Source organism: Lepisosteus platostomus, chromosome 5, assembly GCF_059453375.1.
Source record: "Lepisosteus platostomus isolate fLepPlt1 chromosome 5, fLepPlt1.hap1, whole genome shotgun sequence".
In the NCBI taxonomy this organism is placed as follows: Eukaryota; Metazoa; Chordata; class Actinopteri; order Semionotiformes; family Lepisosteidae; genus Lepisosteus; species Lepisosteus platostomus.
In genome coordinates, this window is record NC_142615.1 from 31284289 (window position 1) to 31310866 (window position 26578).

The 26578-nt window shown below is 45.2% G+C and overlaps 2 protein-coding genes across 2 annotated transcripts; one reads left to right on the top strand and one right to left on the bottom strand.

Annotated features, from left to right (window-relative positions):
• Positions 1–6348: 6348 nt before the first annotated feature.
• Positions 6349–15211, top strand: LOC148665536 (uncharacterized). The gene is made up of 6 exons (XM_088630944.1): positions 6349–6358; positions 7004–7153; positions 7797–8144; positions 10672–12630; positions 13004–13762; positions 14011–15211. Exons 1-6 carry the CDS (start codon positions 6349–6351, stop codon positions 14043–14045), a joined length of 3261 nt encoding a protein of 1086 aa, XP_088487070.1. The 3' UTR covers positions 14046–15211.
• A 6498-nt stretch (positions 15212–21709) lies between these two features.
• On the bottom strand, positions 21710–24593 carry LOC148665537 (GTPase IMAP family member 4-like). The gene is made up of 3 exons (XM_088630946.1): positions 24548–24593; positions 21906–22353; positions 21710–21848 (listed from the first exon to the last, which is right to left on the bottom strand). Exons 1-3 carry the CDS (start codon positions 24591–24593, stop codon positions 21710–21712), a joined length of 633 nt encoding a protein of 210 aa, XP_088487072.1.
• Positions 24594–26578: the final 1985 nt, after the last annotated feature.

Genomic DNA, 26578 nt, shown 5'->3' on the forward strand with positions numbered 1-26578 from the left:
TCTGTACTATATCTATATGTCTACTGTACTATATCTGTACTGTATCTCTACTGTAGTTGTATCTGTAGCTATAGATATATTCTCTAGATCTATATTGTACTGTATATATTATTATTGATATATATTGTATATTTGAAACCATTCCCAGTACCAGGACTGTACTCAATATCTGTACTACATCTATATGTCTGCTGTACTCTATCTGTTCTGTATCTCTACTGTAGCTGCATCTGTATCTACTGTATAAATATATTCCCTTCATTTTAAACCCTGTGCCTGTAGCAGTGCTGTGGTATGTGTGAGTGGTGTGTGTCAGTGTGTCTGTATTAACCCCCCTCTCTCTCTGTGCAGTGTTAATGTACTGGAGTGTCTGTATTAACTTTAACATCCTAAATTTTCATTTGTCTTAATTTAGACTGACATTTAGCTTTTAGGTTTTCTCTATCTTTTGTTTCTTGTCCCACAGAGCTGTTTAATTTACATTACTTGATGTATATTTTAAACTTATTGCACTTGCCCTATTATTGTGCTTGGAATGGCTTAATTCACCCTTTCCTGAATGTCTATGAGAAGCAGAGCTAGTGCTGTCTCTGGTGCGATCTTCTGCACCTGAAATTTCACTGTTTAAACAAATGAGAAATTGGATTACTCATACATCTACTTATTCTATGTAAACACGAAGTAGTTGTTCTCTGAAAAGGCTCTTTTTCTTGTTCGTTTTGGAGACCTTGATGAAACTGATCTGAGATGTTAAAAAGCATTTGTCTTCTATTTGTATTTATGTCCCTGAACAGTCACACGTTTCCAACATTCCTCTGTTTTGTGAGATTTTAACTTTATATTTAGGCTCAGATTTCAGCCATAAGTCTTACAGTAATTACAAGCAGTAAATACTGATGTTTTGCTCCCCCTGACCACAATAATACATTTGTATCATTGCTGGGATTCACTTTTTTCTCTCTGGCCCGCTGCGATTGGGACATGGAATGGTTAAACATGGCGCCAGAAGGAAGGGTGGGGGTCTTCCTGCTTCTGTAACTAAATGCCAGGAAAGGCTTAAGTGATATACAGAGCCAAGTAGCAGACAGTTGCAGAGAGCCAGGCGAGTAAATTTCACTTTGTTGTTGATACTTACACTTACGAAACTCTTCCAAAGAGTCATGTGACAGATTTTTGGCCCTGGTCAGTTGGTTAAATTCAACAATCTCCAGCATGTTAACCCTCCTGGTGGAAGAATTTTCACCTCGACAGTTTCCCAAGGCTAAGAAAGCCTTTATATATGCTTAAATTTTCACATGGAAAACTCTGGAACCCAGGTCTTTATAAAATTCAGGTTTTGGTATTAATATTGTGTATAAATAGTAATGGGTGGTGGGGTGGCTAAGGATCTGTGCTTGTGGCTGGAAGGTTGCCAGTTCAAATCCCACAGCTGGCAGAGGAATCCTGCGCTGTTGGGCTCCTGAGCAAGACCCTTAACCCAAGCTACTTCAGGGGCACCATATAAATGGCTAACTCTGCTCTCTGACCCCAAGCTTCTCTCTTCCTGTCTGTGTGTCTCATGGAGAGCAAGCTGGAGTATGTGAAAAGACAAATTCCTAATGCAAGAAATTATATAGGGCTAATAAAGTGATCTTATCATTCAGCACAATTTATCTTGGCAGTTCCCTTGGTTTCCAGAAATTTTAGGATGCCTGTCTGACCTTGTCAAAAGACTAAAAATGCCTGAGTGCATAGCTCAGCAGCACCAGGTGCTGACGAATTTCAGTTTCAGCAAACAATGTCCTGCTGTTCACACCACAGGCAGAGGAGCTAACAACAAAACGAAAGAAGAGTTTCACAAATCAAAGAAAGGTTGTGAAAGATCACGTGTACTGTCTGCTCCATAAAATGCTTGACTTCACCTTGGCAGGACTTTCATGTTTGCTCGAGTACCTATCTTGTATCAGACCTGGTTAAAGGTTGAATATGATGGTAGTCAAATTAATAATAACAAACAGATAGAATGTGGTTTCATATAGCACATATATGAAATTCCTTCCCTGTCTCCTATAAGCACTTTTTTACGTGGTACTAATTTATACTAATGATAAATTATTTGCTAAGAAGTCAAGTAATTATTGTTATGAATCATCCCTTCGAGAGACTCGGAGTGAAAGACAATTTCTCACAGAAACTCCAACTCCCCCAGACTGGAGGACACAGGTGAGAGAAACGGCCAGCATCGTCATCATCATCATCATCATCATTATTATTATTATTATTATTATTATTATTATTATTATTATTATTATTATTATTAGACCAGCAGAGGAGGGTTGTCACGGGGGGTTTGGTTGGTCCGGTTTCCATGACGACGGGCCCGCTGACAGTCCGGTGGCTCCGATCCGGATTCATTCCTCTTCAGTAAAAATCCACTGCAGCCTGACAGCAGGTTTGACAGGTCAGGTTCGTGTGGGTCTGCGGGTTGAACTGAGGACGGGAGAGAGCTGTCGGTGCAGAAGCACACGAGTGGACAAGAGCTGACATTAAAGTGCCTGGTCGTGTTTTATATATAGCGCCTTTAAAGGTGGCTTCTCAAAGCGCTTTACTGAATGACAACAACAATTGATAAAAAAATTGATACAGGATCAAACACAGTTACACTATCAGCTGCAGGTCTCCCAGGAGTTAAATAATAATAACTAAAGGTTATAATAAACATTAAAGGTTTGTTCTTGCTGAAAAGAGAAAACATAATGTTTCGGCTGTGGAGCCTTCTTCAGGTGTGAACTGTATCTATAGAGACATGTCTCTCCTCTTACCAGCAGGGAATAAAGCTGTTACTTGTTCAAGTGTACAAGAGCTGACATTAAAGCGCCGGGTCGTGTTTCTATGCCAGGAGCTGTTACTGAGGATCAGCTGGGAGTGTTGATGTACAGTACCGGAGCCCTCTGCTTGTGAGAAGCTGACAGGTGTGATACCTGCTGTATCTGGCGAGCTGCTTGTGTACTACATTACCAACAATACCCAGAAATGGAGGGTGGGAGTGAGGTCGATCAAGTAAAGACACACGAGTATTCACATCCCTTCTCCGAGTCTCTCTATTAATAAAAATACAAGAGCATTGCAGCAGGAATTGATGGCAGCTTCTATCAATGACGATTTGAAGTTTGCACATTTTAGTTATTTTTATTATTGTACCGCTCTTGGGTTCACGTGGGTATGCACCCTCACTGTTGCCACCTCAGATCAACCCCCCACCATCAGGAACTCAAGCCTTGGACTCCAGCATCACTCAACAGGGACCCAGCCAGTTGAGCTAAAGGTAGATCTCCCGTCAGCCCGACGGCTGCGGTCCCTGCTATTCACAGGGAAGGGCGGTGACGTCACAGCACTGGTAAGCCGGCTCGCACAACCTGCAATGTTGGCCGTATGCGTTTCAGTTAAACATGACTGTAGAGAGCCATCTACAGGGGAAAGGCGATATAACATCACAGCAGCAGCATTTAAGGTGGAACGAAAAACGCAAATAAGAAGCCAACTTCAGCCTCGTGGGGGAGTAACAGTCAAGAGATGAAATCTTTTTCTAATAAGAAATAAATAATCAATTTCTGGAAGGAACAACTCATTTTAAATTGTTTTCTTGAGAGTGAAGTAACGGGACACTTTAATCAGAAAGTGTTGCTGTAAAAAGCGAATTTCCCGGTTTTTATACTCGTTCAGAAACTCTCCCCTAAACACACGTTCTGTCTAAACACACGTTACAGGACTCCCGTCTCATGTGGAGACACATGTGGGGTCTTGTCAGGGCAGAAGTCCCACATTTTAAACCAGTTTAAACAGGGACTGGGTACAACCAGGATCAAGACAAGAACTGAGAGATTCATCAAGCAGTTTCAGGACTCTCTCCCACTGGTGTCCTTTTATATGTCTCTGTCCTGTTTCCTAAAAAAACCCACTAATACCCCATGTAGGAAAGAAGATTCGCTCATCACTCCCATTCTGTCCCGGTGTCGCAGTAACTGGGACTGAAGCAGACGGAGAGGAGACGCACACTTCCAGAACTTTCCTTCCTGCTCGGTTATTCCCGCTGAGCCCCAGACAGACTTTTCCCCTCCTGAGGAAAGAACATCTTCCCACACAAACAGCCCGTTTCTCTCGGAGACACCGGCAGCCCACAACACCCACAGCACAGGGAGCGTTTTTACCAGCTGTGCCGCCACACGGGCAGCAGGACTCCCCTCGTCTGCAGAAACACCAGGGAAGAGCCTCCGCCATCCCTCCCAGCCCACAGGAGATTCCCGCTGGAAGGAGCTGGCGAGGGATTCCCAGTCATTCCTGGGATTTCCAGGAAAGAAGTGGCTCCTCACCTGGGACTAAAACAGCCCTGAGAGGAGCTCCAGCGCTCAAACTCAGAGCGTCACTTAGCAACCAGCACAGCAGCGGTATCCGGAGGACAAGCCGGAAGCGGGTTTTGGCGCCAGTTTTTTTCTCTTTTATTATCGGCTCATGAGAATAAAGTCAATATAAAACATAAAAGTCAGTTTCTCTCCCTTATCTGTCTGAACATAAGAAAGGTTACAAACCACAGACACAGACAGGACACTGTAAGAGTAGGGGTGTTGACAATGACACATACAGTATGTATAAATATAAAAAATGTCCTGACTGCTGGTCAGTACAGATCCCAGGACACGGATCCTTTTTCACGTTTCTATGTCTTTGCTGTTTTTTACCCTGGTCAAATACTCAGCTCCTATATTTAAGTTGAAGTAGTATTTCAGTTTGTGTGTGTGTTGTTTAGTGTGTGTTGTGTTTGTGTGTGCTCCAGTGGGTAAGGTTGTGTTGTATGTCTTGTGCTGTGATTTGAGTTTGATTTGTTTTGTGGTGGTTGTTCTAAGGCATGTCACTGACACACTTAGAGGATAGGAACTCCTTCCCCTCAGTTCACCAGGAAGAGGGAAGGAGAGAGAGACTGTACTGCGTCCTGTCTGTAGGATACCCATCACAACAAGCATACAGTGTATATAAACGAGTCTGTACTATTAAAGACTGTACTGAGTCCTGTCTGTAGGATACCCATCACAACAAGCACACAGTGTATATAAACGAGTCTGTACTATTATAGACTGTACTGAGTCCTGTCTTTAGGATACCCATCACAACAAGAACACAGTGTATATAAATGAGATACAAATGAATCTGTACTGTTATAGACTGTACTGAGTCCTTCCATCTCAACATCTCAACACAGTATAAACACAATTGTAGCTGAGGTAACATCTAATCATGATATACAGTAGATAGATAAGATTTTACTGTCCCCTGAGGGTTTTTTTTATGGACACCCAGCACTCGTGTACATTTAAACAGAATGCAAACAAAACAAAAAAAAGAGAAGAAAAGAAAAACAGCACATTATTCTATTACAAAAAATAAGAAAAAACATTGCATATGTATAGTATAACACGTCACAAAACATATCGCACTCACTCATGTGTTTAGTAAATTGCAGATTATATTATATCGAAATTATTTATTTCATTTTAATTTGTTTGCTGATATAATTTTGTTTGCTCTCAATACAATACAAAATAAACCATGCATATTAATATTCAATAACTGCTACACATGCACAGTTAAAACAGAGCCTCCGTCAACTCTCCTATCGTATTATCTCTACTTTGGGAGTCCCTTATAGACACACCTGTCAGCTAATCTACCGTAGTATGTCTACTACAGAAGTCCCCGCATTTATTGGAGCCTCGTTCACCGCCAGTACACGGCAGCCCCACAGAGGAAACTCTTCACAGTGGTCTGGGCACGAACACTCGTGGTTTCCGTGCGAGAGCCGAGCAAGGCGGGTCCTGGACGTGTGAATCTCTCAGGCTGCAGAGGCGCCTATTCTCGCAGTATTACAGTGCGCCGGTGCCGTGACTCGCTCCCAGCGGCGCCTCCAGTTCCTCCGCATTCCCGAGTCCCGGTTCCTCCGGGTCCGCTCATTTCCTGTAAACTGCGCTCGGACCAGCGGACCGGAGCTTGTCGTCCTGCTGGAGTGGGTCAGAGCGCCGGCCCGGCCGCTCCGAATGTCAGGAGAAATTTCGGAACTTTTCTCTCTTCTCACGGTGTGTCGGTTTAACGAGAAGTGATGGATTTTCGGTTCTGAAATCGGGAAGTTGCTTGCAAATCACGCTTTCAGGATAGACGATCAGCTCCTGAAAGCTCAACGTACTTCGAAGCCTGTTTTAAAAAAGATGCGTTTCTTTTAAATCGTTTTTAAATCCCCAAACGATTTCTCTCTCCTGATCCGTGTGGTCTGAAATACAGCTTTGTGGGGGAAAAAAACAGCACAATATCATTTCTGCCAAGATGTTTGAAGGTAAATTGACAACCCTGAAATGAGATGGAAGAAGAACATTAATGATATTTATCTTATATAGCGCCTTATAATCCAGAGAAAAATTCCACACTGAGAGGAAACAACAGAATTACCCAGGACCAGTGAAATTAAAGTCCATCTAATGAAATGTAAAAGTAAAAACATTTATTTCTTCACAGTTTATGGGAGAGAGAGAGATGGCGTGTAGGAGCTCAGCACTCAGCCCTGGTGAGTTTTCTCTTGTTCTGTCAGAGTGTCGGTAAGGGAGTCACTGAGGGTCTCTTCTCTGTCACAGAGCACAGCAGCAGCTGAAGAAGTTTCCCTCTGTCTGCTGAGAGTTTGTTCTGTCTGTCAAACACTCAGGGTCTGAACTACTGACAGGGATTGGAGATTGACCGATCAAACACAAATTTATTTAGATTTTAATAAGAAATCATTTGATTGTTGCAAAATCTTATTGTTCCTAATTCCTTCAGCCGGTCAGTGTGGGACACCCTCTACTAAGAGACTCAGTTCATCCAGCCTGTCAGTGTAGCACGGTCCCTCACTTCACTTTCTTCAGCTTGTCAGTTTAATGGAAGTCAGTTCCTTTGGAGTGTAGGATTTTAAGTGAGATAAATAATCTGTGATTTTTCTCTCTGACAGGGGAGGGACAGGCTGTTTCCCATGAGGCACCACAGCGTCTTTCAGAGATTAGGATCATCCTGCTGGGGGAGATTGGGTCTGGGAAGAGCTCAGCAGGAAACACCATCCTGGGCAGAGAGAAGTTCGAGACTAAGAGACTAACTGAGGAGTGTGTGAACAGACAGGGTCAAGTAGCTGGCAGGAATGTCACTGTGGTCAAAGTACCAGGCTGGGATGTGTGGAAGAGGAGGTGGTGGAATGATCCAAAGATCATAAGAGAGGAAGTTGTGAACAGTGTGTCTCTGTGTCCCCCAGGACCCCACGCTCTCCTCTTGGTGATTTCAATACACTCAGTATTTACTGAGCAACACAGGAGATCAGTGGAGGAATACCTGGAGCTTCTCAGTCTGAGTGTCTGGAGACACACAATAGTGCTGTTCACCTGGGGGGACACACTGGGAGACACAACCATTGAGCAGCACATTGAGAGAGGAGGGAAGGAGCTCCAGTGGCTGGTGGAGAAATGTGGGAACAGGTATCGTGTTCTCAACAACAAGAACAGGGACGACGGCACTCAGGTCACACAGCTGCTAAAGAAAATAGAGGACACGGTGGCAGAAACTTATGGGCAGTATTTCATTACTTACATCAGGGCAAACAAACAAATACTGGAGAAATGTAATAGTAGACAGAGGAAGGAGGAGAGACACAGAAATACAGAGGAGCTGAGACAGAGGAAGGAGGAGCGACACAGAAATACAGAGGAGCTGAGACAGAGAAAGAAGGATAGACAGAGAGAGACAGGGGAGCTGAGACAGGGAGGAGGAGAGACAAAGTGAGGAAGAGAAGCTGAGACAGAGAGATGGAGGAGCTGAGACAGAGGGAGGAGGAGAAACAGAGGAGCTAAGACAGAGGATTGAGGAGGAGAAACAGAGAGAGACAGAGGAGCTGAGACAGAAGTATGAAAGAAGGGAGAGAGAGAGAGAAGAGGAGCTCAGACAGAGGTTCGAGGAGGAGTGGAGCAGGAGAGAAGAGGAGCTGAAGGAGAAGATGAGAAAGACACTGAAGGAAGAGGAGCTGAAGAAAGAGACAGAGGAGCCCAGACTGGCTGTCAAGAGGAGGAACAGTAGAGACATCAACCCTCCCGACAGTGAGTGTGATTGATGCTTTATTACTGAGTCACTGATCTTATTGGCTCATCAAACTCAGGGATTCAACAATCTTGTGTCCTATTAGGAATTAAAATAATACTGTGCTCCACCCTGTACTAATACTAACACTGTGGCACACAGATCTGAAACCCTAACAAGAGCTTTTTCTGTACATCAGTCTGAAAGACTCATCACAGCTTGTCTGCAGATCAGTGAGTCTGTGACTGAACAGCAGCAGCCTCTTGTAGAATCTGTGTCAAACATTGTGAGATGGAGAATTACTGAACAGCCTGGAGTCTGAATTCTGCGAGAGTAAGGAGTACGAGTTTAAGGGTTGAGGAAATAATTCCATATCTGTCTGACTCTTTGATGATGTGCATAAAAATGAGAAAGACAATAACAATAGTTCAGTCTGGCAATGCAGATATGATCCAGGACATGCTGATTGATCACTCATAGTATTCGGTGGTGTGAACCCTAATTGTTCTCTGACAGTAAATCACTGAATATTGTCTATGAACATTCAGTTTTGTAGTTTTGTTCACTGATGATATTCCAGCAGCCATGTCACCCAGCAACTTACAATTGGCAGCCCACTGAAGCTAAGCAGGTGTGAGCCTGGTCAGTACCTGGATGGGAGACCTCCTGGGAAAACTAAGTTTGCTGCCGAAAGAGGTGTTAGTGAGGCCAGCAGGGGGTGCTCAACCTGCGGTCCACCGACGTGCTGGTTGGAGTATTCTCGGTCGCATTCTCGGCAACGTCAGCTCAAAGATTTGGCCTGAACCCCCAAATGGAGACGGGTTTGCTGACAAGGGGACCCTGCGGATGCGGGATTAACGCTATCATACTGATAATATTCAGTGGTTTAAACTCTGACTGTTTGCAGATGGTACTAAGTGTGTGAAAGAACAAGTAAAGGTTTATTCCCTGAAAATAGAAGAAAAGAAACACCAATGTTTCGGCTGTGGAACCTTCTTTGAGGGCATACAATAAGTTGTAATTGTGTTCAGATTTAAGCACATTCCAAATCATGTACAAAGGTAATTTGCCTTCATCTGACATCAACTGAAAAGGGATATACAATAATTTTGAAGGTATACATATAGTATATTAGGAAACACTGCGGAGACAATCATTAAGAAGTGGAGGGAATACGGCACCGCCAGGACATTGCAAAGATCAGGAAATCCTTCCGAAATTGATGACCAGGCAAGGGAAAAGCTCATCAGGGAGGCTACCAAGAAGCCAACGGCAACTTTAAATGAGCTCCAGGAATTTATGGCAGTAACAGGCCACTACCTGCATATTAAAACCATTTCTCCACAAGTCTGAGCTGTGGGGTAGGGTGGGAAGACAGAAGCCATTTCTCACAAAAGGCAACATATAAGCCTGTAAAACTTTTTGCAAGAATACGCATTTAATCTCCGCAAACCATGTGGGGAGAAAATTTTATGATCTGATGAGACCAAGGTAGAACATTTTAGCCTAAATTCTTAAAGATATGACTGGTGCAAAGCCAACACAGCTCATCTCCTGACTGTCAAGCAGGGTGGTGGCAGCATCATGCAGGGATTGCTTCCCTTCAGTTAGAGGGGGTTAGAGGGGAATGAATAATGAATGAATTCATGAAAATGAATAGCTCCAGATATCAAGATATTTTGGCACAAAGTCTGCTACACTCTGAAGCTGAAGTTAAAGAAGAATTTCACCAATGATCCAAAGCACACAGCTAAGGAATGGCTTATAAAAGAAAAATAAAACTCCTGGAGAAAATCTGTGGACTGACCTAATGAGGGCTGTGCACAGGAGATCCCCTTGCATTTTGACTTGAACTCTTCTGCAAAGAAGAGTGGGATAAAATTGCAAAATCCAGGATCTGTTGATATAGACCTGTCCAAACTGACTTCCTGCTGTAATCACAGCAAATGGGGCTTCCATGAAGTATTAGTTAAAGGGTGTGTAGACTTATGCAACCAAGGTATTAAAAATGTTTTAGATATTATTTTTTCTAAAATTATTCTTTTTTTCAATTAAATACTTGGAGAAAGATATAAGATGTGAAAAAGGGGTTAACTGATTTTTTTCTGCACAGAGACTTCTTGTGACACATTCCAGGCTTAAGCACCTTTGAGTTATGGCAGGGATGGGAGTTAAATGATAAGAGATTCCAAGTGCAAGACAGAGACTCTCTAACTAGGATAAAACTGGCCATTAACAGTGGTCAAGGTCTGGGGAATGTCCAAACACAGGTGACCCATTACCATGGTAACAATTTGCATTAGAGACAGCTGAAGTTTGCTATATAAACTGGATATTTTGTACCTATATTCCGAACCATACTTTGATCTTATTGTTCCTTCCATGCAATAAACCCTTTTGTTTAAACTTCATCTTAGGACCCAGAACTTATTTGTCTGTTACAACATATTGTTGGTTACAAAATCATATTAAAGGTGAAAAATATGATTCATTTTGATTGCAACCTTTTCATCAACAAAAGCTGAAAAGTGGTCTGTAGACTTTGGATATCTAATGTAGACCCTGCAGTCGAACCCAGACTCCAGCCATGCCCCTCTGAGCTGAGACTGGTGCTGCTGGGCAGGACTGGTGTTGGGAAGAGCGCAGCAGGAAACACCATCCTGGGCTCAGACGAGATCCCCTCCCAGCCCAGCCTGTCCGCAGTCACCCAGACCTGCGAGAGACGCAGAGGGGAAGCTGCTGGGAGGCAGGTCTCTGTTATCGACACGCCAGACCTCCTTGGCAGCAGGGGGCGCCAGAGGGACATGTGTCTGGAGGTCAGGAGGTGCCTGCTGCTGTCTTCTCCAGGACCCCACGCTTTTCTGCTGGTGATGCCGGCCAGACGCTTCACGGATGAGGAGAAAGGAGCCCTGCTGACCATGACTGAGGTGTTTGGGGAGGCAGTCCTGAATTACACTGTTGTCCTCTTCACCCACAGGGACAGTCTGGGACAGGAGACAGTGCAGCAGTACATTGACACACAGGGGAGAGATCTGCAGCAGCTCTTAGAGAAGTGTGGGAACAGGTATCATGTTCTCAACAATATGGACATGGGGGACCGCTCTCAGGTCACAGAGATGCTGGAGAAGATAGAGGACATGGTGGCAGGAAACAATCTGGGCTTTTTTGTGGACCAGGATGCAGAGGAGAGGCTGAGAGAAAGAAAGAACAGATACAGAGAGGAGGAGAAGGAGGAGGGCAGGAAGGAGAGGGAGGAGTTTCTGAAGAAAGTGCAGGAGCTGAGAGAGGAGTACGAGGCAGAACTGCGTCAGAAGACAGAGGAGCTGAGATGCAGGAGTGAGGAAGAGCAGAGGAGGAGAGCGGAGCAGCTGAAGGAGGAATATGAGGAGCAGCAGAGGCGCCAGCTGGAGGAGCTGAGACACAGACAGGGAGAGGAGCAGCACAGGCAGCTTGAGGCTCTCAGGAGAGAGCAGGAGCAGACACTGCGCAGGAAGGAGCAGGAGCTGCAGCTGCAATACCAGGAGCAGAGGCAGAGGCTGGAACAGGAGCAGCACGAGAAGACAGAGGAGATCAAACTCCACTACAGGACGCAGCACCAGGAGCTCCTGCGCAGGTACGAGGAGGAGCAATGCAGCATTGCTGAACTGATGGAGCTCAGATACCAGGAGCAGCACAGGAGGGTGCAGGAGACAATCCTGAAACTCACTGAGGAGCAGCTGAGGAAGGTGGAGGAGACCAGGACCCAGTGTTCAGAGAGACTGAGGAAGACGATGGAGACCGTGAAGAGGGAGCTTGAAGAAGAGCAGGAGAGGAAAATAGAGGAGCTGAGGCAGAAGCACAGAGGCCAAGACCGCAGGGAGGCCAAGCAGAAGCGTGAAGCAGAGCTGTGGAGGAAGGTGGAGGAGATCAAGCAGGTGTATGAAGAGAGACTGCAGGGGAGAGTTCAGGAGCTGGAGCAGCAGCAGCAGAGGGAGATGGAGGAGAAGAGGAATGAGCAGGAGGAGGAGCAGAGGAAGAGAGAGGAGGAGCTGATGAGGCAGCTGGAGGAGGATCACAGGCAGAGGGAGCGGGAGCTGGAGCTGAGGAGGGCTGAGGAGCTCAGGAGAGTGAAGGAGCTGGAGCAGAGATACACACAGGAGGAGCAGAGCAGACTGGCAGAGCTCAGACTCCACTACGAGGAGAGGATGAGAGAGCAGGGAAGGCAGGAACTGCAGAGACAGACGGATGAGCTGAAACTGAAGCAGCAGCAGAGGGAGGCAAAGCTGAGGCAGGAACTGGAGGACGAGCAGCGGAAGAGGGTGGAGGAGCTGAGGCAGCAGTTAGAGAGAGAGCATCGTCAGAAAGAGCAGGAGCTGGAGGAGAGGAGTAGGCAGAGGGAGGAAGGGCTGAGAGAGGAGTACGAGAGGAGACTGCAGAGAAAGGAGGCAGAAATCCAGGAGAGGTGTAAAGGAGAGCTGCAAAGGAGAGTGAAGGAGCTGCAGGAGCCCTCCCAGCCTCAGAGCCTGGAGCCGGGTCAGAGTAAGTATCCCAGCAGTGGTAGATGCCCAGTCTGAGTGGGGTAAATTCTGCGGGGCAAATTCCAGAGAGACAGATCTGCTCACAAGACTTCCCAATATTTATGCTTTTCACTTGAATTAGATCATTACAATTAATCTTATTTCAACTGAGGATTCAGATTCTCACATGCATCCAATCTTATCCCATCACAGCTGACTTGAACCACAAGCTTTTGAACTTGTGACTTCTGATCTCTGATCAGGGTCATCTCCAGAGTGTGTTTCATTCCTTTCACAAGCCAGAGTGGCAGATATCAGCTGCAGAATGATATTCTTGTTGTACAACATGAGAAGGTCTAACAGTGTGACGTTGTCTTGTTTGGTTGCTGATTCAGGGAGAAGCCCAGGAGAAACTCCCCGTCCAGAGATCCCAGCAGCTCCTCGTTTGTCGAAGCTGAACATTGTGCTTCTGCGGTGTGAAAAGGCTGGGAAGAGCTCAGCAGGAAACACCATCCTGGGCAGAGAGGAGTTTGACACTGAGGAAGGAACTGAGGAGTGTGTGAAGAGAGAGGTTCAAGTAGCTGGGAGGCAGGTCACTGTGGTTGACACTCCAGGCTGGGACTGGGATAATATAAAGTCCACCTCAGAGCAGGTCAAACAAGAGGCTGTGTACAGCATGTCTCTGTGCCCTCCGGGACCCCACGCTCTCCTCCTGGTGATTCCTCTCATCACACTGAGAGAGAAACAGAGGAGAGTAGATAGGGAACATCTGGAGCTTCTCAGTGAGAGTGTCTGGAGACACACAATAGTGCTATTCACCTGGGGGGATGAGCTGACAGACACAACCATTGAGCAGCACATTGAGAGAGGAGGGAAGGAGCTCCAGTGTCTGGTGGAGAAATGTGGGAACAGGCATCATGTTCTCAACAACAAGAACAGGGGCGACCGCACTCAGGTCACAGAGCTGCTGGAGAAGATAGAGGACATGGTGGCAGGAAAGAGTGTATTTCCTTATGCAAAGGATACAAAACTTCTGCAGATAATAGAGAAAAGGAAGTTGGCCAAGAAAGAAAGGAGGAAAGAGGAGGAAGAGAGAAAAAACAGAAAAGTACCTGTCGGAAGGAGACACAGTAAACAGTCTGAGCCCCCAAACTGTAAGTCCTGATCACACTGAAACTCTCTCTCCTACATCACTGACCCTCTCTCTGTACAGCACACTGATACACAGCTCTCTCTCCTACATCACTGACCCTCTGTCTGTATGACACACTGACACACGGCTCTCTCTCCTACATCACTGACCCTCTGTCTGTCCAGCACACTGACACAGCTCTCTCTCCTGCATCACTGACCCTCTCTCTGTAGGGCACACTGACACACAGCTCTCTCTTTGTGTTCCCAGTGTCTGTAGGTGAAGGGGGCTTGGCTGGACTCTGAACATCCTGAGCTTGGAGCTGAACAACAGGACTAAGTGATCAACACCCTGCCATCTCCTGTAACATCCACAGCTCTGATGTGCAGCAGATTTCCTGGAGATGATCTGGGAGGAAAGAGAAGTGGGTCTTCTCCCACAATGCTTTTCGAATGCTTGAATAATCATGATAACCAGAGAGGCCCCTGTGAAGGTGGGGTTTGATGAGATTGAGAGCTCATAGTGCTCTCTCTGTGTCCTCTCTTTCTCTCTAGTCTTTTTATCTTCCATCCCTTCTCCTCTCTCTCTTTCCACAAGCACAGCTGCTCCCATCTTAAACACAACAATGGTGCTTTTCAGCCACACTTCCTGACTGGAGGAGACCCTGGGGCCCAGTACCAGTATCAGCCAGAAGAAACATCTCCTCTCCTCCCTGTGAGCTTCTTGAGGGCCATTCCTGTAGACTGGGAAAAGATCACGGTTCGGCTCCATCAGAGCAGGATGTTAAGAAGCTCAGACTGGCTGTGGGAGTTTGGGAGTGGGTGTAGGAGATGTAACATATCTCTCACTTCTGTAAGGAGACGCTGATGTGCCAGAGAGATGGTCCCTTATTCTGAATCTCCTTTCAGCACTTGGAAACCAACTGGACTCTTTTACAAAGCTAGAGACAGTGCTACAGACAGTTGTCCTACAGAACAGATTCTGGGTATCCTGAGAGAGAGTTCAGTCTGTGAGCCCCACGACTCAGAGATCAGCCATGCTCCTGCCTCACAGACAGGTTTCCAGGAGACGTGCCCCTCAGTGTTTTAATAAACGCTCTGGGATTAGTGGCAATGGGCTTAGTCAACTGTCAGCACAGAGACACACAGCTTAATGCCCCTCTGCCCTATCTATCAGTACAGAGTTGCAAAAGAATTAAACTGTTACAAAAATGTTTCAGCACTTTATAACCCTTACTAGTTATACTGTTGTATTGCTAAACATGAATTATAAATGTGATTACAAATTGTACAGTCTATCCTCAAACAGTGCGAGTTGCTCTAAAATATATAAATATCCAACAATAATGTTGTATGTGAGGTTTGTAAAATGTCCTATGATATATCTGTACTGTAAATTTCTATACATTTTTTATTTGTACTTTGGCAACACTGTAGTTCATCAATGCCAATAAAGCTCTTTATATTTGAAATTATATGATAAACTAGCTCAGTTATAGATTTATAGTTGCAGATGCAGTTTGCAGTGTTTGGAGAAGAGAAAAACTACAGTTACTATGCTTCCCAGCAGAGGCAAGAAGAATAATCAAGGTTTGGATCCCTGCTGTGGGTTCCCATCATGCATCTGGAGACTCCAGTGGATTGGAGACAATGAGAAGTGTTGATGGAAAAAAACAGCCGTGAAACTTGTTATAGATATTTAAGAAAAACAGAGGGAAATAACTACTGAACCCAAAATGCTTGGTGATGGCACAGGAGATCAAGATCTCAGTTGTCCCAAGATCACAGCATGAAAGTCATAATTTTATATTTTTGGGTAGACCAGTGTCCTACAGGCAGGGCGGCACTATCAGGTGATACAGACCAGCTCAGTGCTGTTAACCCCAGCAGTCTGAAAAGCCTGATAGAGACTCATCATAGAGGCTGGACTCCAGAGTCAGAGGCAGTGAGACTCTACACTGGGCACTATCAGGTGATACAGACCAGCTCATTGCTGTTAACTGTAGCAGTCTGTTAAGCCTGATGGAGACTCATCAGAGAGGCTGGACTCCAGAGTCAGGGGCAGTGAGACTCTACACTGGGCACTATCAGGTGATACAGACCAGTGCTATTAACCCTTGGTCTTCTGTCCTTGTGCTCCTCCGACCTCTGTGTTCTGGCAACACAATAGTAGATGCTCTCAAGTATTGAGAGGAAGTCAATATTTTATATGCTGGCCTATATCGTCAGTAAAAAAGGGAAACACACTGGAAGGGACCTGTGTGACGTCACCACGGCCAGGCTGTATGGGACTTGCGGTGCATACAACTGCAGGAAGTCACCCAGGGGAGTTGTGGGAATTTGTAGTTCGTTACTAGTAGCTATTGCCTGCTGTGGTGAAGCGTTCAGACAGGGTTACTCTTAGAGTGAACTACTTGCCTCTATGAACTTCATTAAAACAGTCGTGGGTGAAAACACCAGGCTCATATAACTGCTGTGGTACCGAAATACCACATGACATATTCATAAATATTTACATATAAACTACATGCTCAAAGAAGTTTAAAAATAGGTGAAAGTGATATTAGAAAACATAGTTCTCACTGACGAAGTACACTCGGATTTAATACAGTTCCATTTTAATAAATTCCCGTTTCTCTGTTAAATCGAATTTTTACTGCTCATTTCAATGAGTTTTCATTTTTACATTTCATTAGTGTGAAAGACGCGACCCTGGACTGGATACAGCGCATAGAAACTGGACGGACCTCTGTTCACGACTGAAGACACTCAGGATAAAGAGTTCATTAACTGTAATTAATGTAATGAGCTGTAATGAGTCCCGGTGTCGGAGTAACTGTGACTGGTAACAACACAGACAGTAATATATTAGTGAGAGTAACAGTCAGGAGATCAAATCTTTTTCTAATAATAAATAAATAATCAATTTCTGGAAGGAACAATTCATTTTAAATTGTTTTCTTGAGAGTGAAGTAACGGGACACTTTAATCAGAAAGTGTTGCTGTAAAAAGCGAAGTTCCCGGTTTTTATACTCGTCCAGAAACTCTCCCCGCTCTGACCTCTCCTCCAGGTCGCTTAAAACACGTCTAAAAACACGTAACAGGACACCCGTCTCGTGTGGAGACACATGTGGGGTTGTGTCAGGGCAGAAGTCTCACATTTTACACCAGTTTAAACTGGGACTGGGATCAAGACAAGAACTGAGAGATTCATCAAGCAGTTTCAGGACTCTCTCCCACTGGTGTCCATTTCTATCTCTCTGTCCTGTTTCCTTAAAAACCCCACTAATACCCCGTGTAGGAAAGAAGACTCGCTCGTCACTCCCGTTCTGTCCCGGTGTTGCAGTAACTGGGACTGAAGCAGACGGAGAGGAGACGCGCACTTCCAGAACTTTCCTTCCCGCTCGGTTCTCCCTGCTGAGCCCCAGACGGACTTTTCCCCTCCTGAGGAAAGAACATCTTCCCACACAAACAGCTCGTTTCTCTCGGAAACACTGGCAGCCCACAACACACACAGCACAGGGAGCGTTTTTACCAGCTGCGCTGCCACACGGACACCAGGACTCCCCTCGTCTGCAGAAACACCAGGGAAGAGCCTCCACCATCCCTCCCAGCCCATGGGAGATTCCCGCTGGAAGGAGCTGGCGGGGGATTCCCAGTCATTCCTGGGATTTCCAGGAAAGAAGCGGCTCCTCACCTGGGAATGAAACAGCACTGAGAGGAGCTTGAGTGCTCAAACTCGGAGCGTCGTTTAGCAACTAGCGCAGCAGCGGTATCCGGAGGACGAGCCGGAAGCGGGTTTGGTGCCAGTTTTGCTCTTTTATTATCGGCTCATGAGAATAAAGTAAATATAAAACATAGAAGTCAATTTCTCTCCCTTATCTGTGGAAGCCGTTAGTGCCAGGGAGTAAAAAGAAAACACGCTTTGGTATCTCGCCGTTTCGACTTTAGATCTCAAATGTATTATTTTTATGACTCGCAATTGCAAATTACCGGAAATAAAGTCGTAATTCTGAGATATACTGGTCGTCTGTCACATCAGCTAAAAAATCACTTTTTAGGTTGGGTGGTGAGATAGATAATAGACTCACAAAAAAATCATAAAGATACTTCAATTTATCAGTCAAACTGGAAATCCTCTTCCTTCTCTTGATAAAAAAATATCATTTTATGATGGGGTATTGAAGAGGAGTTTGATTGTCCTGTCTTTTGTAATAAACACACTGTATTTCTTTTGTTTTATATATATTTCACTTTTTTTATATCAACAGTTTCCCAGTTAATTTTTTAGCCTCGAAAAAAGGTTCAGACCTGTGACCCTTTCCCTGATTCTGCTGGTAGAACTCAAGAGATCCAGGGATCCAGTCACTGTCTGGGATCTTTGCCCATCAGTAAAACACACAAAATAATAATAATAAACTTTATTTTATAAAGCGCCTTTAAAGGTGGTTTCTCAAAGCGCTTTACAGAATGACAACAATAAATAGAAAGAATACACCAGATAAAACAGAATTACCACACACAGAGGAGACGGCAGATGGTGGTACTAAGAAAAGTAGAAGCAGAGGGGTAAAGAATGGAACCAGTTCAGTAAAGGCTTTTTTGAAGAAGAAGGTTTGGAGTCTGGATTTGAAGGAGTTTAGAGAAGGTGACTCTCTGATATCCTTGGGCAGAGAGTTCCATTGTTAATAAGTATTTATTAACAATGACAAAATGCACACTAAACTACACACACAATAAACATACAACATGCAAGTTAAGCAATTTATAAATAAGGTGCCCCCGAGGCCCACCTCCTATCTACCCAGATAAACCTAACTGTTGCTAAGTGTTCAACTCTTAAATAGCTCCTACAAACACCAAAAGAAATACCAAAAGAAGAGATCAACTGCCTTCTAAATGAAAAACAATGTTACCTGCAGTTAAATCTCTCTCCTGCTCTCAACCCTGATGTTACGAAATTAATGGCAACTTATCTGCTGATTCTCAAAATCCACCCACTAATAAGGAGAAGGTGTTTTTAACCAAGGCATCCTTTACACTGGCAATCAGAGATCTCTAAAATTACAGAATAACAGGCTATCTTAACAAGGTTCAAATACTCCAGTTTGGTTTTTCCAGGTGATCTGGAACAAGGAGCTCTTAACTTCTCTGTTCTTATCTCTGTCTTTTTCTTTTAGGCTGTCTTCCTGGACTGCTGATTAACCCTTAATCATTTACCCAGAATTTAATGAACTAATGCAAACTAAGGTAAACTTTGCAATTGCTTTGATCACTAAGTCTGGGGCTTCCACATCCCAGCAAGCATCCCCTTTGCTCTGAAGCTTGAGAGCCATTGTATCAAGATTCACTTTATAATACTTTTTTAAATAAAATTTGATATTTGTGGGCTTTTTTAGAATTTGTGCTCTCTGCTTTCTAAAGAATCGGGTTCAGATCGTTTTCTGTGTTTGGGTCTTTGCTTTTGTTGGAGATCTTGCCTTTTTATTGTCATGCCCGGACTGGGTCCGACCTGCGTCCTGTGGTTGCCAGGGGCAACACGAGCATTCTCACATTCTCACCCTGCCATTCAAACAGATCGAACAGTTTTTCAATCTGGATCTCAATCAGTTTAATCAGACTCCTTATTGCCCCTTCCGAAACCTCACTATACCTGTTTAATTCTGCTGCCTCCTCAAAACTGCGTTGAAGAAAACAACAATAAATAAAAAGAATACACAAGATAAAACACAGTTACAATATATAGAGGAGACCGTGGTGTATATAGCAGAGGGGTGAAGAATGAAACCAGTTCAGTAAAGGCTTTTCTGAAGAAGAGGGTTTTGAGTCTGAATTTGAAGGAGTTTAGAAAAGGTGACGCTCTGATATCCTTGGGGAGAGAGTTCCAGAGCTTGGGGGCATAACAGGAGAAGGCCCTGTCACCCATACAATGTAGACGGGCTTGGGGGACAGTTAGGAGACCAGAATTGGAAGAGCGAAGGTTGCGAGGTGGGGAGTAGGGCGATAATAGTTCAGACAGGTACTGAAGTGCCAAGCTATGCAAAGCCTTGTAGGTGAGCATAAGGATTTTAAAGTCTACATGGAATTTGATCGGAAGCCAGTGCAAGGACTCCAGGATAGAAGTAATGTGATCACTTGCGCTAGACCTGGTCAGGATTCTGACTGCTGAATTTTGGACATACTGTAGTTTGTTCAGAGTAGATTTAGATACCCCAGCGAGTAGAGCATTACAGTAGTCAATTCCTGAGAACACAAATGTGTTGATCAGCTTTTCAGCCACAGTTAATGATAGCATAGGGCGTAGTCTAGTAATATTTCTGAGGTGAAAAAAAGATGTTTCGACAATACGCTGCACATGTGGGTCGAATGTTAAGCCAGAATCAGATATCACCCCAAGGTTTTTCAATTTAGACTAAAAGTTTAGTCTTTAATAAAGAACTGGGGTGCTGTTCAAGGCAGCCACAATACAGAGAGAACAGGAAAGAAAGCACACCCCAAAATTATAGGGGTGCTGTCTGGAGAAAAGCCCTGTAAACGAGAGAGTCAACTGAACACACACTCTACACTGCAAAATATATCTTCAATAAACTATTTACATTTCAGCACCAGAGTCTTCATCAGGACAAACACACTTGGTTAAGTGAGAATCTATTACAGACAGCAGTTCCCCACCATCCTCATCCTCATGAGGGGAGACCCTGTGTTTTATACTGGAAGAACCACAACTAAACATAAATGTCTGAGTATAAATATTACTGTTACAATTATATACATATATATACTGTTACACGTATATACATATATACTGTTTTATAAGTAAGTGCAATAAGAGTTATATACATCATATTTTATATACAAAAAAGATCAAAATACAACATTAATTTAAAATTACTTTTCATAGTATTGGAAACTAACGGCAGGTTTTCAGTGAGTCAGATCTCTTACAAGGAAGAGATCAGTGTTTCAGTGGAAAGTCCTCACTCTGTGTCCAGGAAGTATCCAGTCTTCCTCTCCTGCTGGGAAAGACTGTGTGGATCAGTGACTGACCTGTGGCAGTGTATCTCTGTATCTCTCTGTCACTCGAATAACACTGAGCTCCTCTATCTCTATTCTGTATCTTTCTACAGTCTCTTTCAACTCCTCAGTCTCCCTCCTGTATTTCTCTACTGTCTGCGGGCTGTGTGTGCTCTCGTGTGTCTGTGGGCTGTGGGTGCTCTTGTGTGTCAACAGGGCTGTGTGTGCTCTCATGTGTCAACAGGGCTGTGTGTGCTCTTGTGTGTCTGCGGGCTGTGTGTGCTCTTGTGTGTCAACAGGGCTGTGTGTGCTCTCGTGTGTCAACAGGGCTGTGTGTTCTCTTGTGTGTCTGTGGGCTGTGGGTGGTCTTGTTTGTCTGCAGGCTGTGTGTGTTCTTGTGTGTCTGTGGACTGTGGTTGCTCTTGTGTGTGAGTCTGTGCTGCTCTGGTTTCACCTCCCAGTAAACCTCCTATCTGAGCTCCTGCTGCATCTCCTATCACTGTTCCTGCTGCTGCTCCTGTTGGGCCCCTCATGGCTCCTGCTAGGGCCCCTATTGCTGCCCCCAGTCCTGCTCCCAGTATCACTGCTCCTGTGCTGAGGTGCTGCTTCACCAGGTCCAGGTGTCTCTCTGCCTCCTCTCTGGCCTTTTCCTCATAGTGCTGCCTGAGCTCCTCCATCTCCCTCCTGTGTGTGTCTCCTCTCTCTCTCTCCTCTCCCTCTCCTGCTCCTAACTCACTTCCTCCATCTCTCTCTGCAGCCTCTCTCTCTCCTCTCTCTCTCTCTTCAGCTCCTCCTCCAGCACTCTCCTCCCTCAGCCTCTCCTCCAGCGCTTTGATCTTCTCCTCTCGTGTCTGGATCTCCTCTTTCATCCTGCGGAGGAAGTTCTGCAGCTTCTTCTGCTGCTTCTCCCTCAGTCTCTCCTCTTCCCTCTCCCTCAGGAACTGCAGTTGTCTTTGTCAGTTCTGGGACTCGGCCTCCTGGTACATCTCAGTGCTGTAGTAGCTGCCCTTGTTTCCTGCTACCAGCTCCTCTATCTTCTCCAGCAGCTCTGTGACCTGAGTGCCGCCCCTGTCCTTGTTGTTGAGGGCGTGATACCTGTTCCCACACTTCTCCAGCAGCCACTAGAGCTCCCTGCTGCCTGTGTGCACAGACTCCTCCAGCGTCATGCTGGTCAGCTCATCAGCGTGGGTGAACAGGATAATGGTGTGTTCCAGGGCCTTTTCCCCGAATATCTCCAGTGTCCTCTTCTCCTCCCCTGTGGATCGGCCCAGCGGGGTCACCAGGAAGAAGGTGTGGGGTCCCAGGGCAGACAGGTTAACACAGAGCCCCACATCCCGTCTCCTGTCCCCCTCAGACAGTCCGGTGTGGAGCCAGTCTGGAGTGTCCACCACAGTCACCCGTCTCCAGGACAGTGGTCCTGTCCTCTTCTGGCTCTCCTGAGTGACCATGGAGCTGCTGGCTTCAGAGGGAAACTCCTCTGAGCCCAGGATGGTGGTTCCTGCTGCGCTCTTCCCAGCACCAGTCCTGCCCAGCAGCACCAGTCTCAACTCAGAGGGGCGGGGCTGGAGTCTGGGTTCAACTGCAGGGTCTTTTTCATTCACTGCAACAGGAGGAGAGGATCATCAGGGAGGTTACACATGAGAGGAGACCAACCTTTCCACAGATTAGAGGATTCCAGTTTGCTCAAGAGTCAAAACTTAAAAGTCATTATAAATGAAATTTATAGTCTTTGACATCAACTAACTACAAAGTTTTTTGTCAGAACTTGTGTCAGAACTTTTTTTCCAAAGTGACTCAAGTTTTATCTTAAAAATCTGTGTTTATATACTGGCCTCAAGCAACAACAGTAGAAGGATGTTGATTGAAGAAGGAGAGATAATCTCTTCAATCCAGTGAAGAACAACACTCTAGGACAGTGTGCAGTCCAGTGCAATCATCCTTCTGGTATATCACTCTGAAACTGATCATACCCAGAGTCAGAGTCCACTGTGTCTTTACTTCAGAGGATGAGAAGAGACAAACAGGCTTAGTACTTCTCAGCACCTGTCAGTGGAATAAACTCAACCTCATGTTCCTGGTACCACATCCCCACTGCTGGGGTGAGCTGCTGTTATTCTCTTCCTCATTGTCAGTGTCAGTGTCTGTCGGTCAGGAACTGACCCTTCAACCCTGAGACCTGCAGTCTTGACCACTTTGTTAAAAAAACAGAATTCAGACTCCAGGCTGTTCAGTAATTCTCCATCTCACCCTGTTTGACACATATTCTTCTACAGACAGCTGCTGTTCAGTCACAGACTTACTGATTGCTCTTGTTAGGGTTTCTAATGATCTGCTGATGGGCTCTTTCATCCATTTCTGTCCTGCAGGACAGAGCTGCCTTTGACACTAACAGATCAACTGAGGAGGCCATCGCCACTGCTCTACACACTGCCCTCTCACACCTGGACAAGAGAGAAATGTATATGAGAATGTTGTTTGTTGATTACAGCTCAGCATTCAACACCATCATACCCGCAAGGCTTATCACCAAGCTCTGGGACCTAGGACTAAGCTCCCCTCTCTGCAATTGGATCCTGGACTTTCTGACTGTCCGACCGCAGGTGGTGAGAGTCTGCACAAAATACATCTTCCACCCTGACCCTGAACGTCGGTGCCCCCCAGCGCTGCGTAATCAGCCCTCTTTTCTACTGCCTGTTCACCCACGACTGCGTCGCCAGTGTAGTATCCTCTCACGAGGCACCAGTAATGTAGGGGTTTGGGCATTTACTGGGACAATTATTAATTGTGGCAGTAAATCACAAAATGATTCTTTTAATGGCATGAGAATCCAACCATGCGGTATAACTCAAACAACGCACACACACGCGTACTAATACACGAGAATACATTTATTAATACATAGAATATGCATGTAAACCTAACAGATCTTATCGTGAAGGTTAGCAGAATACAAAAGATATATATTCATTCAGTTAAGAAGAGTTACACATACCAAGAGATATACTGAACGTTCAGTATATCATTCATTTAGACCGTTTCGTAAATGAACTTGGTTAAAACTTCTACACTAGGAATTAAATTGATATCAACTGGTTGGGATATCAATTGAATTCTCGATCGGTAATGCAGTGAAGTTGAATGCTCATCCAATCTCTGGGGATTAGGATCTCCTGCAGACACAAAGAAGCAAAAGCAGGCTTGTTGCTGTCCAATCCGCGCTCTCTGGCTCGGTGCCAGGCTGTACTGTGCGGCTTGAGAGAAGTTCCTGCGATGCGCTGCTCTCTGAAGACTCGCTAGTTAGTGCTGGCTTTAACTGCCAAAATTTGTGCACAGGAGAAAACTGACTGTGGGTCCCAGCGGGTCAGGAAGAAGACCAGTTCATTCCTGATGAAGCGCTAGTTCTGAATACTGATTTAGCTGTCCACAGTTCCGACCCGTTCACGAGGCTTGCTGCTGATGCTAACCTCGGGTGGATAATTTTGTTACGCTGGCAACATCCGCTCTCGACTCTTAGAACAAAGGAAAGTCCTGCACTTAGACACACTGGCCATTACGTGATGGTCCGGGCTGAATCTCAGGATGGTCAGGAGGTGCTCAGAGAATGTCCTGCGCTTGGGAACTGTTCCCTTGGGAACTGTTCTGAGCTTCCCAGCTGTTCTGGCCTGTGGGCCATCCTGCCCTTCGAAGCCTCACACACAGAGGGGCTCTGTGTTGCTGTCACGCCCCACACTCTTACTTGGAAACGCCGTTCTGTCCCTGTCACATTCAACACTCTTCCTCGCAAACAACGTTACATTCCTGGAACCTCTGCTTCATAGTCTCATCCCTGATTGAACCCATCGCATTCTCACATGGATCACATTCCTCAAATTCTCACTCCCTAACCAATCATCCAATCACACCCCTTTCCTTTCAGTATTTAAACCCCCTTTCGCACACCTTCCCATGCTCACTATTGAGAAGCCTTTTGTAGTATTCTCCAGTGTGTGTTTCTAAGCCTTTTGAATGATCTCCCGTTAAAAATCTTCTGCTTCCGCCTCTTGACCTCGCCTTCTGGATTTTGTCTTTTGAATTGTTTTTGGATCTCTCATTACTGGATCCTCTGCCTCCCTTACTGACCTTTGGATTTTGTCTTTTGGATTGTCCCTTTGCTGCTCTGCGTCCTGTGGGATTCCGGTCATGCATAAGGATCCTCCTATTCCACGTATAGGTTCCGTGACATTTGCCTGTTTTAGCTGGAGGGACTTCAGGTCATTCACTGGTTGAAAGTTCCATGGGCATCAGAGACCCATGTGGTATTACCATGCCCTGCCAGTCCCTGATTGGTTGATCAAGGTGAGATATGAGTCACTTACCCCTGACACTTAGGAATGGAGTCCAGATGTCCATCTGGCACTCCCTAGACAGATAGGTGCCAATGGATGACCATTGCTCATGATACCCAGGCTTAGCTAAGTGAATCCCTAGTTGAGAGCTGTCCCTTATCAAAAGAAAACCTTAAATCAGCCTGCATGAATAGCTTCTCTGTGGCTGCACCACAGAGATGAAGAGAGAGATGGGGCCTAATTTGGGAAAGCTCGCAACACTTAATTCTGTCTTATTAATAAGCCTCGCCGCTACATATGTATAGTTATACGAAAAACAAGTGGTTTATCGACTCATCTTCATTTTGCAGATTTAGAGGCAGCTTAGATATTCGTTTTACAAACGGGTTTTTTTTATATGGGTCACACACATGCTATAGCAACAAAACATCTCTAGAGATGAGGCTATAGATCATTCTGTCTTATTAACAAGCATTGCCGCTACCCTGTTTTCCTCTACAGTATGCTAATCTATTGTAGCGCATTCGCCCCGGGCAGCAGCCGAAGAGCGCCCGGCTGGGGTACGCGGTGAGGGGCAGGACAGGAGTGGAAGTTGTCAGGGCGGGGTATAGGAAGGCCGCTGACCTGTGCAGCTGTCCCACAGTGAAATGGGCGTACAGTCTGGGGAGTTTGCCCGTTTTCCATGAAAATAGATCACTGGTTCTGCACCTCTGGGTGTTTCTTTCTCTCTCTCTCTTGCTCACTCGCTCGCACTCTCTCTCTTGCTCGCTCGCCCTCTCTCTCTCTTGGGCTTGTGGGCTGGTCGTGTGTCTCTCTCTGGTAGGGGCGCGGGAGAGCTGGCTGTCAGGTGGTGACAGAGAAGAAAATAAAGGCAGGTTTTAACTCTAAGTCTAAGTTTTTGTGTCCGTCCTATTCGAACCCAAAATCATTACACTATCATTCTGTCCATCGAAAACCTGTTTATACAGATGCAGCCATTCATAGTGCGCGGCACAGACACGTACCGGAGGTAATTGGCTACGGCCTCGCGCGTCATGATGCAAAATACGGTGGTACGTGATTGGTTAACCGACAGGGGCACTCGTGGTGCGTTGGTCAGTTATAGAAAGATTTAAATGTCTTTACTGTGCCCGTTTAAGTATTGAATATTTATATGGAATTTTACCGCTGAAGGGAAATCTTAGTACCTGAGCATAAAAAGAATAGGAGCATACTGTAACGCGTGTGAAGGCCATAAACAATATTAATTTTGGAACATAAACATACAGTATATGGCTGGTCTCAGTATTTTAAAGAAAACATACACACCAGTATTCCATTTCTCCCTCAATATTTTAAGCATCGAAGTCTTTAACTAACATGATACAGGAGTCAACAAGCATACTGTTAGAATTTGATTAAAAGGGAATATAATATGGAATCGCGTATCTAAAGAAATTAATAACGATATAATTATACTCATGTACCACAACACAAGAATTGTTACATAATGTTTTGTAG

Coding starts and splice junctions, on each gene's coding strand:
- LOC148665536 (XM_088630944.1), top strand. Junction 8,145..10,671: donor TCCCGACAGTGAGTGTGATT/GATGCTTTATTA, acceptor TATCTAATGTAG/ACCCTGCAGTCGAACCCAGA. Junction 12,631..13,003: donor GAGCCTGGAGCCGGGTCAGA/GTAAGTATCCCA, acceptor TTGCTGATTCAG/GGAGAAGCCCAGGAGAAACT.
- LOC148665537 (XM_088630946.1), bottom strand. CDS start 24,593: ATGGGTTCAATCAGGGATGAGACTATGAAGCAGAGGTTCCAGGAAT. Junction 22,354..24,547: donor GAAGCAGAGGTTCCAGGAAT/GTAACGTTGTTT, acceptor CTCCTGTTGCAG/TGAATGAAAAAGACCCTGCA. Junction 21,849..21,905: donor ACCAGCATGACGCTGGAGGA/GTCTGTGCACAC, acceptor GTGTGGGAACAG/GTATCACGCCCTCAACAACA.